This window comes from Diadema antillarum, unplaced genomic scaffold (genome assembly GCF_040938485.1).
Source record: "Diadema antillarum isolate AM-2024a unplaced genomic scaffold, OU_Dant_1.0 seq00000201_RagTag, whole genome shotgun sequence".
Taxonomy (NCBI): Eukaryota; Metazoa; Echinodermata; class Echinoidea; order Diadematoida; family Diadematidae; genus Diadema; species Diadema antillarum.
The window spans coordinates 1,037,006-1,054,314 of NW_027271261.1; the positions used below are offsets into that span (position 1 = coordinate 1,037,006).

The window sequence follows — 17,309 nt, forward strand, 5'->3', positions numbered from 1 at the left end:
GGCGACCTCGAACGCTGCGTGCTTTAGGAGGCACACCTGGGACAAGGATGAGGGAGAGAAGCCATTAGAAATAATACTGTATACGCCGAATATTTCGCGAGGTTTTTATTTTCGCGAATTTCGCGAGTTGGGTGCTATTTGCGAAATTAAAAACATGCGAAAATATTGACTGATCCTGATGTTGATGTGACATAAGCGTGTACATTTCTCCATTCAGTGCAGGACTCCACGATCGTGAATTCAACCACTCGCGAAATTGTCGGGAATTCCCGATTCGCGAAAATTTAGACTCGCGAAATATATGGTGTAATAGTAATGTTGTTCAGCCATGATAATATGACCTTTAATACCACTTGGTAGGACTTGAGCTTGGGACCTCCACTTCAAAATCAAGGGCCTTGTCCACTTCACCATAGTGCCCAATATCTGTATTATACAGACATGATGTCATGTAGCAGTAGACTTTCATTACTCAAGCTCTTACCCTGTTTCCCAACCCTCCCCCTCCCCCCCCCCAAAAAAAAAAACAAGAACAAACTAGAAATGTCGCTATGGCGACTGGTATGCCTCCGCCATAATGCACGATTCTCCTAATAGGTCTGTAGTACATGTGGACAATGTGTGATTACATTTTCACAAAATTGGCAAAATATTAAAATGATATGTTTGTCACAAATGTATCGAATGTTCACCTTCCTTGACCTATGTTTAATTGGATGAATAGGAGAGCATGTATTTGGGGGTTTAAGAACTTTAACTTCGACTTTGACCCTTTCACAAGTTTACGCACTTGAGTAATTTTCAAGGTATGGAGAAAAAGTGCAATTTCTGTATTGAATAGTAAATTGTTATCATTTTCATCTAACCTTTGATTCATAAGAGAATCACCGTCAGGCAGAACATACATAAATATGTACTAAGTTTAAAAATAACTTGAGCCACTTCCGAGATATGGAGAAAGAAGTAAGTTCAGCACTTTCACTTGATCTTTGACCTTTTGACCTTTGACCTTTTTGGCAACAAAAAAAAAAATCCCAGAGAATCTCTAGTGGGTTATACATGCATACATCAAGTTAAAAAAAAATAATAATCCTGCTGCATTGCATAAATATAAGGAAAATAGTAACATTTTGAAGTATTGCCCTTGACCTTTGACCCCTGACCTTTGACCCCATGAACCTCAAATTCCCTAGATAACCACTGCCAGTCATTACATGCATATATACTTTGTTCCATAAAGACACCTTGAACAATTTCCAAGATACAGAGAAAAAAGTGAAATTTTAACATTTTACTTGACCTTTTGACCTTTGACCTTTTGACCTCATGACCCCAAACTTTCACCACAGAATCTTAATTGGCTAATACATGTATACACTAAGTTTCAAGAAAATATCTTCAGGCATTGCATAGATATGGGGGAAATAGTGAAATTCTAAGCATTTGACCTTGACCTTTTGACCTTTGACCTTGAGCATGTGCACCCAAAAGTTGATAGGCACAACTTCACCCCCTAATACACATACATGCCAAGTTTCATTAGGATACCTCAAAAGGTTTTGATAGTTACCCTGTCCACAAAATTCATTACGGACGGACGGAAGGACGGACGGACGGAAGGACGGACGGACGGAAGGACGGACGGACGGAAGGACGGACGGACGGACGGACGGACGGAAGGACGGACGGACGGACGGACGGACAACCCGAAAACATAATGCCTCCGGCACCACTTCGTGGCGGAGGCATAAAAATAACAAACATGAAATGCAAAATAAATAAAAAAACATGAAAAAAATTCTCTAGTAACAGTAAATTCATCATTCATTAATCAGTGAATCCTCTAGAGGGTATTAGAAAGTAATATCTTGTCAGATAAAGGTAACATTGATATCAATACTAACATCTGATATGTTGGTGCAAGTCACTCTGCATCTGAACTGTATATTGTGGTTGTATACATATGCCAAAGACTAGAAGGTAACTTGCATGTCATCACTGGAATTCCAAAAACTACAGGACAAGACAGAGCTATAAACATATCAAGCCTGCACACACACACACACACACACACACACACACACACACACACACACACACACACACACACACACACACAAACACACAAACATTAAAAGAAAGCTGAGATTTTTGTTGTTCAAGTGAAATACATAATGACTATTTTAAACACCATCATTTCATTTCAAATTTATTCACAGGCCTTTGGCTCAGAAGCTTTTGATATCATATTTTGCTCCTGGGGGAAAAAATTGGATGGATCAATTACAGTAAAATGGAATGTGCGCCTTCGAGTTTCGATAGAATGCAATACACCACTTTAAGCAAAGTAATGTAATTTGGATTCAATAAGGGGTGTGTTTATCAACTCTTTTTCTCGGCAGAAACAGGCTTTCCAAACGGCTTTCAGGGAATTCTTACGAGATGATAAACACAAAGCTGTTTTGATTATGGGGTTCAGAAAGCCTTTTTGAAAGCCGCAAATTTGTGCTTTCAGAAACAGGTTTCCGAAATAGGTTTCCAGAAACCTGATTCTAGAAGCCTTTTGAAGCAAGATAAATGCAAAGCTGTTTTGAAACGGCTTTGTACTGCAGTTACAGTATATGACCCCTTCTCCTCAGGTCAAATTGCGCAATGCAGCTGTAAAGTGACAAGGCCAGTTTTCGTATTCGCGATGAGTTGATAAACGCAACCATTTTCGAAGCCGTTTCTAAAGGGCTTTGGAAACAGCTTTTGAAAGCTGTTTCAAACAGGGGAAAGATGATAAACGCAGCCCTAGACAATGCACCCAAGACTCTTGCAAGAAAAAGATTATAAGGAGGCAGATCTGACATCCATTTGGAAAGAAGTAAAACCTACTGTAGAAGCGCAATGCCTCCTGCAGTCTCAATGGGGAGGAACACACAATGGCAAGCATGAGACGATTTAATTGTGAAGAACTTGCAAAAACTTGTCCTGCCCAGCAACGATTAACCCATGGAAGACTAGTCCAAGGTATACTTGGGCAGGTATCAACGTAAAACGTGTGCTTCAGCAATATCGGCTCGTCCTCAAAGGGTTACTTGGCCAGACAAGCTTTAATAAGAAGAATTTGTTCTGTAAACTGAGAAACTGTGGTGTCATGTGCGTGTGCAGAAACAAAGGGGGATAAAAAAAAAAATGATGTGTAATGAAGCAGAGTTGGAAACTGAAACCACCAATGAAAAATAAGTTTCATAAAGACATTCTGATTTTTAACATGGTCTATATCAACTGTGATGAATCAAAAGGCTTCTAGCCTACACATATGAACATTAGTCTCTTTGGAATAAACAGGGTACTCCATTGTGAATTTAACTGTGAAATACCAAAAACTGTGAAATACAAAAAATATGTATAGTCAAATCTGCCTCAGCAGCCATCTGTCTATATAGCGGCTACCTGCCGTATGCGGCCACTAAAAACAAATCCCCCTCCCCCCCCCCCCCCGAAAAGCGATGTTAAAGGCCTTGTCTATAAGCGGCCACCTACTGTCTGTAACAGCCACATATTTCATCTCCTTTGGGTGGCAGTTATACACAGGTTTGACTGTATACATATTTGTTACACTTCAGCACATTGGCCTGATAAGATCCCATCATATGTGATCTCTGATATACAACGTATCAGAATCCCATTCACCTTGATACACACACTCAAAATGCAAATGTCTCTGAATTTTCTTTCTCTTTTTCAGTGGAATGAGGAGGAAAAGACTTCAAAAAATGTCTCAATCATTCCATATGTTGCACAAATAATTCAAGTATATGTCCAGAGCATCCTGAAGGATGAATACTTTAGCTCCAATACTTTTAATACAAGTTATGTTTTGGTGCCTGCATTACAGTATCAAATAATCTTATGTTTGTACAACATTTGAAAATTCGCAAATGAAATATCTTCTCTCTCCTATCCCCAGATATTTAGAGTGGGGGGGGGGGGGGGGAAGGGAAGAGAAATAAGGAAACATCTATCTTGCCTCTTTCATAGAAAAACAGTCAGAGTGGATAGATATCTCGAACGATTTCCTGAAACCAAGATATGCGTATAATATCATGTTTGTTTTCTCAATCCTTTCCAACGCTTTGCCCAAGCGACAACAGCAGTTGTAAACAGGAAGCAGATCTGGAGCACTCGTTTCCCTTGACAAAAGGCACATATCATATCCTGCCGGCAGCCATTTTACTAGGCATTAGTGTAGGCGGTACACATAGCCCTAGAGTTCTACAGCCATGCAAAAAGGAAGCGGGAAACAGACTGGTAATGACATCAGTGATGAGAGACCCTGCCCTCCATCCTCTATCCATCTTCATTTCTTCTTTCATCTTGTTTACTTTTATATTTGTTTATTAACTCTTTATGCGCCATGTTCGCACGTCCCACTCAGTCGACAGCGTGCCAACTTCCCATATTCCGCTCAAAAGCACTAATCCGCTTAAACCGATTGATAATCGCCTAATCCTGCGGTACGATGAAAGCTTTTCTCGCGCTTTTGTTCCTTTTACATACAGCTTGCATTCTATGTGGTGATTGACTATAAAGCGGTGTTCCCAACTAAATTTGCGTGTAAATTCTAAGTTTCTCTCACAGTTTCATGTGCAAAAGTCATGCCTTTACAGTAATGTAGCAACTGACCATTTAAAAAAAAATTGAATAGAAATAGATTTGTCATACAATTTATATCAAAGCAAAGCTTGGCATTCCTCTTCCACTTTGCTCACTATTATGTCCAGCTTAACAGAAATTTGTAGAAGTTACAGTATATAGATTGGAGAAACAGAATTCTTTCTCAAAGTATGGCTACCTTCGTGTCTCAGAATAACGTGGAACACAGGGGGTTTCCTCCATGGCAAACAAAGAGTTAAACATTTTTATGTAAGGAGGAAGACTGGAGAGCTAACGTAAATGATTTCTTGCACATATATTATACAAATGACGCACAGGTCTGAGTGCATCAGTTGGAATTGTGTGCATAAGGTATCTATGGAATGCTTAACGCACAAGGCGAAGCCCAGTGGGTTTTGGCTAAATTCTATAGTTACTGCATCCACACTTTATTCTGACTGACGCACGAAAAGACATGTGTGTCATCTGTTTTATAGAATGGGTGATTTTCTTGCCAAAAACCCATTTTTCTATCGTGTTAACTGATGACAAAGTTACTGGATGCATTTCCTTTTGGCTTGCCATAAACGACAGCCCGAAAACCATGCATCAGTTTTTACTGGACGCATGGTTTTTCTTCAGAACCATGCATCCAGTAAAAACTGATGCATGATTGTTTAGCCAATAGGCGTCTCGTACTGAGTGCGCGAACGCTTGCTTAGTGCGCGAACCTTTGTTACAAGTGCGCGTACTCTTGCTACAAGTGCGCGATAACATGTTTACCACTGTGACTCAGCGTGCAGCCAGTACAAAATCAACACATAACTCTCGACCAATGAGATGGCAGGATTCTCGCTACCCATTCTATAAAACCCTCTGTATACTTTGAGTGCCTATTAGCACAGAAAACATAATAGCGTTGTACGTATATATTGTCCAAAGTCCCTATCACAGAAAAGATCAAACCACACTCATACTTCACTCTGCACATGGGAGGATGAAAGTACTGTAAAACACAATATTTTCGCTGCATGAAATTTTCACGAATGGGAGCTGACGGCCTTATTCGCAGCATGAAATTTTTGCGAGTTGCCTCGTAACATTCAATGCATAACATAGACTGGCCCTGTTGCATAAAACCCTTACCGCTGGACTTACCGCACCTTTCTAGCGGTAAGTCTTCAAATTAGCGGTAAATTTTATAATCCTTGATGCTGATTGGCTGTGATGCCTAATTTTGATGGTAGTTACCATGAAATTCAACGGTAAGTTTTATGCAAGGGGCCCCAAGATCTGTAGTGTGCATTTTAACTTCATGAAACTCAGCTCTCACGAAATTCACAAAATTAAAATGCATGCGAACATTCCTCATTTTACAGTATATAGGCAACAGCCAGAAGTCATGGGAGACTGAAGGTGTAACTGAAGTTGTAGAAGTCACTTTTCTTTATAATCCCCAAAACTAATGTTACAAAGATGCAAATATGGATGATTCTTTTCTATTCAAACTGACACCAAATTGCTGAGCTAGTTTTTAGTAGACATTTTATCAGCAGACATCCCAGCAGTCAAATACTTGCTTGTGTTTTCACATCACTTCTCCTGATATGTAACCAAAACAAACAAACAAACAAACAAACAAACAAACACATAGATCGTGTCATCCACTTTGTTTTAAACACCATAAATCTTTGTCAAGAAATATGAAATGCACTTCCTATGACTATTTTATCCTTTCATGCCCTTTACGCTACATGTTTGATCAATGATTTCAAAGAATGTTTGAATTTCACGATATGACAAAGTCTGACCTTATGAAAAGACAAGCAAAGCATATACCATGTAAATGGGCAGGGGGGGGGGGGGGGCTGTAAGAGTAGTCATCACATATTTTCTGTGTGCATATATGTAGTCACAGTTACAATGTACATAAGAATGAAATAGTTTGGCCCACAGACCACACAGTTTTTCTGTCTCTTAAAGGGGTTCTTTGTTCCCAGCTAATGATTTGTGTTACACCACATCTCACTGTTGTGACATGACACACAATGCAAGCCACTGTTCTCACTCTAACGTCTGCCAATGCCACTCTTAACCTCTGAAGGTTTTGGAAATCTTGAACAGATGCCTTCAAACTATTCGGGAGTTTCACCGTTAGAAATGTTGCCATCATCAGGTGGTGAAGCAGTAGAGACACCAACTGCAAAGATCTTTTTCTTGAGTCCTGGCCTCGGCCAAGAGCAAAGCCTGGATTTTATATACCTTCCAGGCACAATTCAGACGAAGTACTGTATACGCCATATATTTAGCAAGTCTAACTTTTCATGAATTGGGACTTCCTGGCAATTTCGCAAGTGGTTTAAATTCATGATTATGGAATTCATTGCTGAATGGAGAAATGTATGCATGCATGTCACATTCAGGTTGGGATCAGAGTTAAATTTTTTTGCGTGCTTTTAAATTTGCGAAAAGCACTGGACTCGCGATATTCACGAAAACAAAAACCTCGCAAAATATCCGGCGTATACAGTACAGAGAGTATTCAAATTGTCTACAGGTATAAATTTAAGACTACTTTTGGTCTCTAGAAATCTAGTCTATTTAAAAATCTATCACAATTGTTTGTGTAGAGGAAAGGCAATCTGAAGTCAAAACCATCCCCTTCCCAAGATCTGAAAGATAAGAGTCGCAAAGTTTACTTAAACTTTTCAACTACAACAGCTGAACATGCTAAGTCCCTATATAGCACCATACTTTGTAGTAGGGAAAGAGAGGTCCCTTGTTGTTGACAAGGAAACAATCGATTCGAAGAAGATAAGATTCTATCGCCTCATACTCCCCATAAATTATCCAACACGGAAGTATCACTGTAACGAAACCTCCTTGGAAGGCCTCCGCCAATCAGGAAGGAAAGAAATGGTTCTGTGCACGGCGGAAGGCTGGAGATACTCTTAAACAAACACAGGAAAATAATTGTGGGCAAAAACCCACACTATGGGTGATTATTTCAGGGACAATGTACTGGGGCACCAATAAATCTCAGAAATGAATAACAGTCGTCTCACACGCATACACTGTACATACACACATAGATATAAACATACATACACACATAGATATAATCGTGTGGTAATCATACAACCGGAATATCATCCACAGCACATTTCAACAGCAGATGTGCGGACTGTTATTAAAGACAATACCAGACAGCTACGGGTCAAAAGGTCACATCTGACTTGGTTAAAAACTTAGGAACAAAATCTGTCGGCCATTTCTTGTAATGAAATTCTGAACACACAAGCTCCTGGACGAAATTGTTCAAACATTCTAAGGTGATGTCAAAACCCACAAGAAAATCTATGAATTTTCAATTTGTATGGACATTTTTCAAAAGCAACAATGGACCAGGGAGGTGCCAAAATGGAAAAGATTTTCAGCTACGATGCCTCAAATGTGAGTGAGGATACTTGACATGATGACATGAACATTTCAGTGAAAGTTCCATTACTGAATGCAATTTAGTTTTTACTCTGACTATCACTTTTACACATCAAGGACAACTTCAGGAACACTTGATTTCAGACAAAGAAACAATGAATTTGTCAAACCCAAAATTTATTCAAAGCTTGCAGCCAATCATCAAATATAGTTTCTGAAGTACTGAAGAAGGGGAAATTTGTACATGATTATGTGAGCGTCCATGATCGTTTTGGGAAGTTATCAACATAAATATAAGGCAGTACCAGTTTATACCGAGATGAATAGAATTAAACCATGATACATGTATATAACACTCAACAATATTCATATACTGTAGATGTTATCTCTCCCTTCAATTTGCTTTCAGATTTGTGCCTCATTGGTGCAAGAAGATAACTCTGATGATGTTTGACACTTGTGCTATCCTATTGCATCATGGGGTAAATGACACATCAACTTCAAGGCCAAACCGATACAAAAAAATACACCAAAATACTGCTCAAAGTACTTAAAAATTCGACTTCATAATCAGGTCAAGCATCATGTTGACAGTCAAACATCATCTATACTACAGCAAAAGTGGAAATTTTCGCAGTGTTGAAATTTTTGCGCATTTCGCACAACCAGAGACTAGCGCAAAAATAAAAGCATGCAAATATTTTTGCTAGCCATATGTTACAGTACTTGATATCTTGATTCCCACAATTAAAAACATGCAAAACTCATCTTACGCGGCCGAGCACGAAAAATTACTTAAAATTACCTGAAAGTATATGTTAGAAAAAAACCTCTATTGAAACTGATGCAGTATATGTATTCCAAACTTAGTTGTTTATTCTATCCGCGATTATGAAGATTTAGTTCAAAACACAATTTTACAAAATGGTGCCTGAAATGATAACATGATCAAAAAAACTCATTGAGAAAGGGACATTGACAATTTCTGACCTGTTCATTGTTCAGTAATTGTAGTGCGGTCACTACATACAGCTTTGGATGCTAGTTGCATTGTCACAAAATAGATTATATAACACCTAAAAAAATGATTCTCGCTACCGTTGCAAACTTTTAATGGTGAGAGCGCACGATTTAGCTACTGCACACTGATGCCATCAACCATGAACATTTACTCCCATGATGGGCTCCCGATCCATCTCTCAGTTTTGCACTGAAGCCACAACTTGCACGCTTTTGCAGCATGCCCCCTCAATCACTTGAAAACGCACACTCCATCAGTCATTCTATCGATTATTTCAATCGATCGCTTCCTCGCACAACTAGCTCATTTGCCTTTCCTGAGAAATAGTTGACATCTCCATACCAGCTATTATTCAGGCCTTTGCTTGGACCACACTTGTAACCTTCGAGATGATGTATAAGACAAATAGCGAGTACTCTTTATTCATGCAGTGGAATGACATTTTGCGCTGGAGGGGATAATGGGGATTGTGCTGCTGGGGATACCATGTCACATACAAGTTTACCAATCAAAAAAAAAAAAATGTCTCTGACTGCTCAAAGGTTAAATCAAGAAAGAGACTGAACCCACCTGATCATTCAAATCTAGATCCTTGAATTGTGCGATTTTCTTGGCAAACTTTGCTAGACTTTCGATGATTGCTAGTAGAGCCCCGCGGCAAAACTTTGAGATGGCTTCTCTCTCCGTTAACTCCTTCATTGGCTTGACGTCCTCTGTTTTACCCTGCATGAGATAAAAATATTGCTGTTAGAGGAAAGTACTGCAAAAAGCATATCACAAGATATATTTTCTACCATTCATAGATAAGAGCACGACAAATTGACAATAAGCATTTAAATTAAAAAAAAAACAACAACAGCAGAAAAATCTACAGCCACATTTAATCTGTTTGGCATTCAAGAAATTTTCAATTCTGGCCATCATTCACTTCAGAACTTTTTATACAGAAAACACATCCACTATAATGACAATAAAGGTTTACTGCAAGATTTAACATCATGAACTCCTAAATCACCCAAAGCCATCCTATTTTTTTTTTTTAATTGAATTCAAATCGCCTGAGTGTATGCATTTAAACATTACTGCATTAAACTTGGACACTTGCGTAATGTGTGTGCATGACCCCTGTGGGTTCTTCCGGCTTGATAACCATACATACTGCACAAAAGTAGGTGATTTCAGTGGCACAAAACATTCTGGTACATCTAGACACCTAGTATTGAACTTCACACAGCACACTACCAGGTGAAAGAAATGCAGTGATGGACTGCCATTTTGGATAATGCATGCCGTCAGATGAAAATGCCTCAGCTCATTGTCTCTGTTATGATTGACACCAACAAGCACCAGATGTTATTTCAGATGTTGGATTTTACTGGATTTCAACAATTCTTCTAGTGAGTAGTTGACACACATGGAGTCTTCATATTATAAATGGATGTCTCAAAAAGCCTATCTTTAATACAGACCTAAAAAGACTACTGTATATGCCATATATTCAGCAATAACAAAAATGAATGGAGAAAAGTCTGCATGTATGTCATATTCATGTCAGGATCAGAATGAGTATTTTTGTGCATTGTTAGATTTTGCAAACAGCACCTGACTCATAAAATTCACAAATATCCCGCCCCCCCCCCCCCCCCCCGCAAAATATATGGTGTATACAGTATAATGTTTGTACATAGTATGTATGTGTGTATACTGTCTCAGTCACAAATTAACATGAAAGGAGGCAAAATATGAAAACAAAAACAAAAACAAAACAAAACACACACATACACACAGACAAAAAAAAATGGCTTGACTGTTTCTTACATTGGTTTCTTTGCTCCTTGTTGACCTAGCACCCGTTGGCATGGAGATGAACTGCCCCATCCACATGTTGGTGTATGCGTTGTAGACTCTGTCGGTCAGCTCCCTGATCTCCGCCCTGTGCTTCTCCTCCTCCGACGCCTCCGTCTCTTCCTCCTTCAGCTCCTCCAGGAGTCTGAGCCGCTCCTCCCGCGGCATTCGCCCAAACCTGGAGGCTGCGTGAGATGGAACGCGGGGTACCGGTGTTACTAGAAACATCATTCACGGATGCCAGTATTTGGGCTATTTTAAGTACTGTGAGAGTTTATAATACTTATTAAAGTGAGAGGTCAAAGTAAAACAAAGTGGCATTAATAAAAAGTGGGTTCCACCATTTATCAGGATTTCTTTTTTTTTTGTTGTTGATATATCAGCCATTTCAAACCCGATTTTCTTCATATAATCTTTCAATTCCTCTTAGAATTGTATGCTCTTCTCTTTCATATTGCAAAAGAGGTTTTCTCATTATCTCACAAAAAAGTTGGAAACCTGAAGCCACATGTCAACCGAAATTACACCCATCCCTTTAACTGACAAACTGTAGGACTGCTCATTTTCTTTTCTCCTTTTTCTATGTATATCTTTGAAGTAAAACCCAGTATGTATAGTAGAGCACTCTGTATCAGCACATGCAATTTTCATGACTTGAGCAATGTTACATGCATACTTTGGAAGTTCAGTATTAAGTGTACCATGCTTTCTCTGGTTACTTTGTGAATACCAATAGCTCAAAGTTTACATTACTGCACCTATAGAATTGTACGAAATATCTAGGGGTGAAGCAATTCACAAATGAATGTGTTCATTTAATGCAAGTGTCAATGACAAGATATGTACTGGTAGGCAACATTTTGAGAGATACAACAAAATAATTCCCTTGCTAGGACTATGTTTTCAACCATCACTTGCGCAATATGGCCCCAGCTTGGGCAATACATGTCGGTGTTCACCTCACGGCCAGTAAATACTGCCAAAACAAAAATGTTCACACACATATGAAACTTTCATGAATCTAATGAGATAGCCAAGATTCACAAGGCCAAAAGCAAGATGCATGCAAAATGTTTCTGTACACAATGCATTGAATGCCAGTGGCGATTTGCAAAAGTGTCATGCCATAAATGTTTCTGGGTTTACTGTAGGTTATATGAATGACAAAAAGCTGGCTCAAACTCATTGTAAGTACAATCTTCTGTCTCTTAAATGCCCAAGCAAGGAGGTTCTAGACCCTGTTTACAGTGCGAGGCTCGGCCGCGGCCGAGCCGCGGCCGTGCCCAGCCCCGCTTCAGTGTAAACGCGCAAAAGGCCAAATGCGAGGCCAAAATTGGCCTCGCATTTGGCCTCGCTCTGGAGGTGGTCTCGGCCGCGGCTCGGCCGCGGCCGAGCCCGGCCTTTTCTTGGTGTAAACGCAAACTGGGCCAAATGCGCGGCCAATTGCGTGGCCAATTTTAGTCTGGCTTCCAAACGCTCTGCCTGTATCTTTCGCTATTCAGGACATTAACCCCCTCAACGTCGAAAACTAGTATAGTTTAAGGTGGTTTTGTCCTGCAAAGGATTCTTTCCTTCGGCAAAGGCCTTTGCCCGAACGGCGACTTCGTCGCCACGGAATTCATTTGGCAAAGGGTCTGAAAACCAGGCAATACCAAATTGCATTTGCTTACAAGCAGAGCGCCACTACGACAAAATATTGAAAGGTTTGAATCAAAAGCGCGGCCGAGCCCAGCAGCATAAACGGACAAAATTGTGGGGCTCGGCCGCGCAATTGAGCCCGGCCCCGCACTGTAAACGGGGTCCTAGAGAATGGAGTCACAACCATCTTATTCCCTTTGCTAGATGTTCGAAGCCGCCGCTCAAAAATATTTGAAGTATGTGCCAAACAGGGTCTGCCGCGCAGATATGAAGACAATTGACTCATGTCTCATTGCATAATCACCAGCCACTTTCAAAGGAAGATATGTCTTTGTGGTGGTAATTCTTTTCGCTATCCCTTCTCATAAAATGTAGGTGGTACAGACACGAGGATGCACAAATAGAAATCAAGCAAAAGATGCTGAAATAAAGATGAAAATTACTCGACTGGGCATACCCGGGCAGTAATCTGATATATCTATCGATAAAGAATTATACTTTTATCCCATATTATTTTTACTTGTGGAAATTAAGCAGAGAAATGATAAAACCAGCTTTCTAGGATGGTACAGTTTCAAACATTTTCACATGATAGAGCTCTGATTTACTCTTTTGCGCAAATTTCTGGACGGAAATGACTTTTGTTTTACATGCTTTATCATTAATTGAAATTTCATTTCATTTAATAAATGAATAAGCAAAATATGGCCAACATTATGATAACGTTCCAAAATGAATCTTCAGATTGCTCAGCAAGACGGCGGCTTGGAACATCGATCTTCAAAGGCACAAGTGCACCTGTGGAATTCTTTTGTACATCAATAGAAATCTGACAACTGTTTGAATAATTACAGCCAGTTGAAACTCCATTTATAAAACCTCCTTGGCCCAAGTATACTTCTTCACAGGCTTAGTGACAACTACAGTCTCAACCACAATCTCTTTAGGTATGATCAAGGAAGTTCAAGAGATGGAGTCAAAACAGTCTTATATTCTCTTTGACCTCATGTTTGACGTTGCCATCCAAAAATATTTGAAGTACCATGTGCCAAAATGGATCACTACAGCAGATAGGGAGACAATTGAATTGCGTCATTGCATAATAACCAGCTAATCTGTAAGGAATTTATGTCTTTATTATGGTATGACATACATGGCCATCTCTACATACAAGGTGAGCAGAACATAGTCGTAAAGACATGGGGATGGACGAATAGAGAATTTGTTCAAAGAATGAAGAAATAAGATTCAAAAGTACTCGACTGGACATGTCTGGATTTGACATTAGTGATTCATATCTAAAAGAATAACACTATACAGCAAGAAAACTTTCACAAATTGGAGCCAACAGCCTTTTTCACGGCATGACACTTTCACAAATTGCCACTGGCATTCAATGCATATAGTGTAGGGAAGAACTTTCATGTGCATTTTAATTTCATGAATCTTTGCTCTTGCAAAATTTGTAAAATTGATATGCACACAAACATTCCTAGTTTTACTGTATTTGAAGATTTTACTATATCAGTTTTACTTCTCTGAATTAATTGGAAAAGTGATAAAATTCACATTTCAGTCGGGTTTTCAAACCCTTTCACAACATACAGCTCTGATTTACATTTCTCCACTATTTCTGGTGGAATTTCATTTCATTTAATGAATAAACATGAAAAATAAACCTAACATCACGTTAGCAATTGAAATAAATCTTCAGATTGCTCAGAGTGATGGCGGCTTCAAACTTAGATTATCAAAGGCACAAGTGCACCTGCGAAATTCTTCCGTGCATCCATAAAAACACTGACAGCAGTTTGAATAATTATAGGCAGCTGGAACACCAGCTCTTGAACCTCCTTGGCGTGATCTCACTGAATAACCTGTCAAAATTTGCCTATCAATCCGAAGATTTAAAGCAACGTACAGGTGTCTTAATAAACAGATGTACAACTGTATAGTTGATCATTTTCATGACTACTTGTATTTCAAAACTATCTGAATGCAGGCATATGAGAAGAATTTTCTACTCTAGCCTCTAGAAAAAAAAAGAGAGCAAATTCTAATTATCTAATTTGTATTTCTCTCTTTTGTTTTTGTGGGTAATCAAAGCACAATTAAGACACATTGCGCCATTGGTATTATTATAAGACAGGCGATGTTGACATGAATTTTATCTACCACATTGCACTGTGGCTGATAGGACAGGACAGGTCTGCTACTGCAATGGGGTAAACATTCTTTTTGCTCCCCCCCCCCCCCCCTCCCCCCATCCCACCCCCTTTTTGTGACACGTTGTGAGATAGCGCAGAGACAGGTTTAAGATAAAGGTTTTATTGTGAATTCAGATTTGGGACGTGAGAAGTAAACAGCTTTGAGGCCACATTGGATTATACTCTCTTCAGGTGATAAACTTGCCACCTTATAACAGTTACCTCTTCTAGAGAATTTACAACACAGTCTTTCTGCTTTTAGCAACAGATTTCAATGTCAATCCAGGGAGGGAACTCGGTATCTATTTTTAAACACTGGTTTCTATGGCTTCTCAATTAAACTGAGGTGTTGTTGAAAATAAAGCACAAAAATTCACACACAAACCTTGGCAAAAATAATGTAGGGTGATATCATGCAACAGGAAATGTTATAAACAATCATCATCATCAGTCATCAACAACATCATCGTCATCATCATCATCTGCTTCATCATCATCACCATCATCATCATCATCATCACCATCACCATCATCGTCACCACCATCACCACCATCACCATCACCACCATCACCATCACCACCATCACCATCACCACCATCACCACCATCATCAGTCATCAACATCAACATCATCATTATCACCATCATCACCATCATCATCATCACCATCACCATCACCACCATCACCACCATCACCATCACCACCATCACCACCACCACCATCACCACCATCATCAGTCATCAACATCAACATCATCATCATCACCATCATCATCATCACCATTATCACCATCACCACCATCACCACCATCATCTTGTGAAGGTACAACGTATAGTTATCACAATACAATGGATGGAAATACTTTTCAGGTGTGATTGCCAGTGTCGACATTGCATTTCTGATCTGAGAAAGGGATTTGACAAGCGAAGAATGTTCACAAAGAAACACATTCCATGAGCAACCTTTGACCTGGATGTACCTCTGATGTACTCTCATACACTTGTTTCTACACTGTAAAGCAAGATATTTTCGTGGCATGAAAGTTCCACCCAACTGAAGCCAAATGCCTTTTTTTCGCGGCACGAAATTTTCATGATTGCCACTGGCATCCAATGCATATATGATAGTGTAGACAAGAACTTTTGTGAGCATTTTAATTTTGCTAATTCTGGCTCTCTCATGAAATTCACAAAATTTAAAGTCTGGTTTTACAGTAACTGACATCTCAGAAAACATTCAGTTGTGATTCAGTAATACCATAACATACTTATACTCCCTTTTTATTTTCTTTCATGATTTCTTGGCAGAGATTCAGATATACAGGTACATTGTAAAGTCAGCTGCCACTTCATGAATAACTTGCAATAAGTTGCAAAATCAAAGCCTAAATCTTGTTTGAATCAGTGGTGTCTTTTTTCATCAAAAAATAAAATTAATCCCTATCATTCATATTACAGTGTGCACATGGATATGGGAATCTACATTTACTTCTCACAGAATCTGTAGGCAAATATTTGTATTTTATTGTTTTGGTTAGAAAATCTATCATAATAATCAAAATATCGAGAGCTTGTCCATTGAAAACTCAAACCCTTGTTTTTACTAAAATACTCTGGGATTCATGAAAAACATGTTTTTAAAGTTACACACACAGAAAGCAGCTTGGGTGGAAATGCACTATTGATGTAACATGTTTACCCAAAGAGTCATCTTGGTTTGTTTTAGTTTAGTTTTTTTTTTTGTTTTGTTTGTTTTGTTTTTACCATCATGTGACATGCCCACTTGCATGCATTTCTGGAATCTACAGTACTGGCATTTGTTTCTCGTTGCAATGTTGATCTTGCAGGGCTCCGACTTGACAAAGGGACACGGCTTGTATACCAGCTTCATTCGATGCGTTCTCCTGAAGAAACCCTGCAGTCATATCAGATCAAAATAAAATCACGACGAAATCACATGACAGCGTATCACTAAATTTCAGCCATATTTACACATCTTCAATGGTCTTTTCTCGTTGTATGAGAACCCATGAACGTACTTGCACTGATTTTCATGCACAATGCACACCAACCCAGGCCATATGTATTTTAATAGACACATGAAATTGTTAGCCATACCAGCAGTCCGTGCTTTTTCCTGTTCAGCAGTTTTTGTTTTTTTGTATTCAGCAAACTAATATGAATTTTTATGAACAATGGAAAGTAGATGATCTTTGAAAGAAGAAGTTTGCATGGTGGTGTACATAACATATGCTGGGTTTGCGGTACACCATGTGTGAGTCCTGAAAAGGAGTTACTGTAAAAGTGGTTTCATTCACGTACAGATTCTTTCGCGGTTTCCCACGGTGCCGACTTTTTCGCGTGTGTTTAAATTTGCAGTCGGCAAAATCTGTGAATTCACAGTCGGCAAAAACTGTATTCCTTTGCACATGAAAACCCAAACTATAATCTAATTATTCTTTTATTTATTAGATAGAAATTAAAATTGAATGCAGGCTTACCTGAAATCTCGTCTCTTG

The 17,309-nt window shown here is 39.1% G+C and overlaps 1 protein-coding gene across 2 annotated transcripts in view; it reads right to left on the minus strand.

The window, feature by feature from the left end:
- Positions 1 to 9,505: 9,505 nt before the first annotated feature.
- LOC139728807 (peroxisome proliferator-activated receptor gamma-like) overlaps positions 9,506 to 17,309 on the minus strand; it is a 38,530-nt gene continuing 30,726 nt past the window's right edge. For both annotated transcript variants that reach the window (XM_071639744.1, XM_071639743.1), the window contains 3 exons: positions 16,555 to 16,705; positions 10,919 to 11,130; positions 9,506 to 9,823 (listed from right to left, as the gene is read on the minus strand). In XM_071639744.1, coding sequence (XP_071495845.1) covers positions 9,644 to 9,823; positions 10,919 to 11,130; positions 16,555 to 16,705 — 543 coding nt within the window. In that variant the 3' untranslated portion in view covers positions 9,506 to 9,643. The remainder of the gene's footprint in view (positions 9,824 to 10,918; positions 11,131 to 16,554; positions 16,706 to 17,309) is intronic.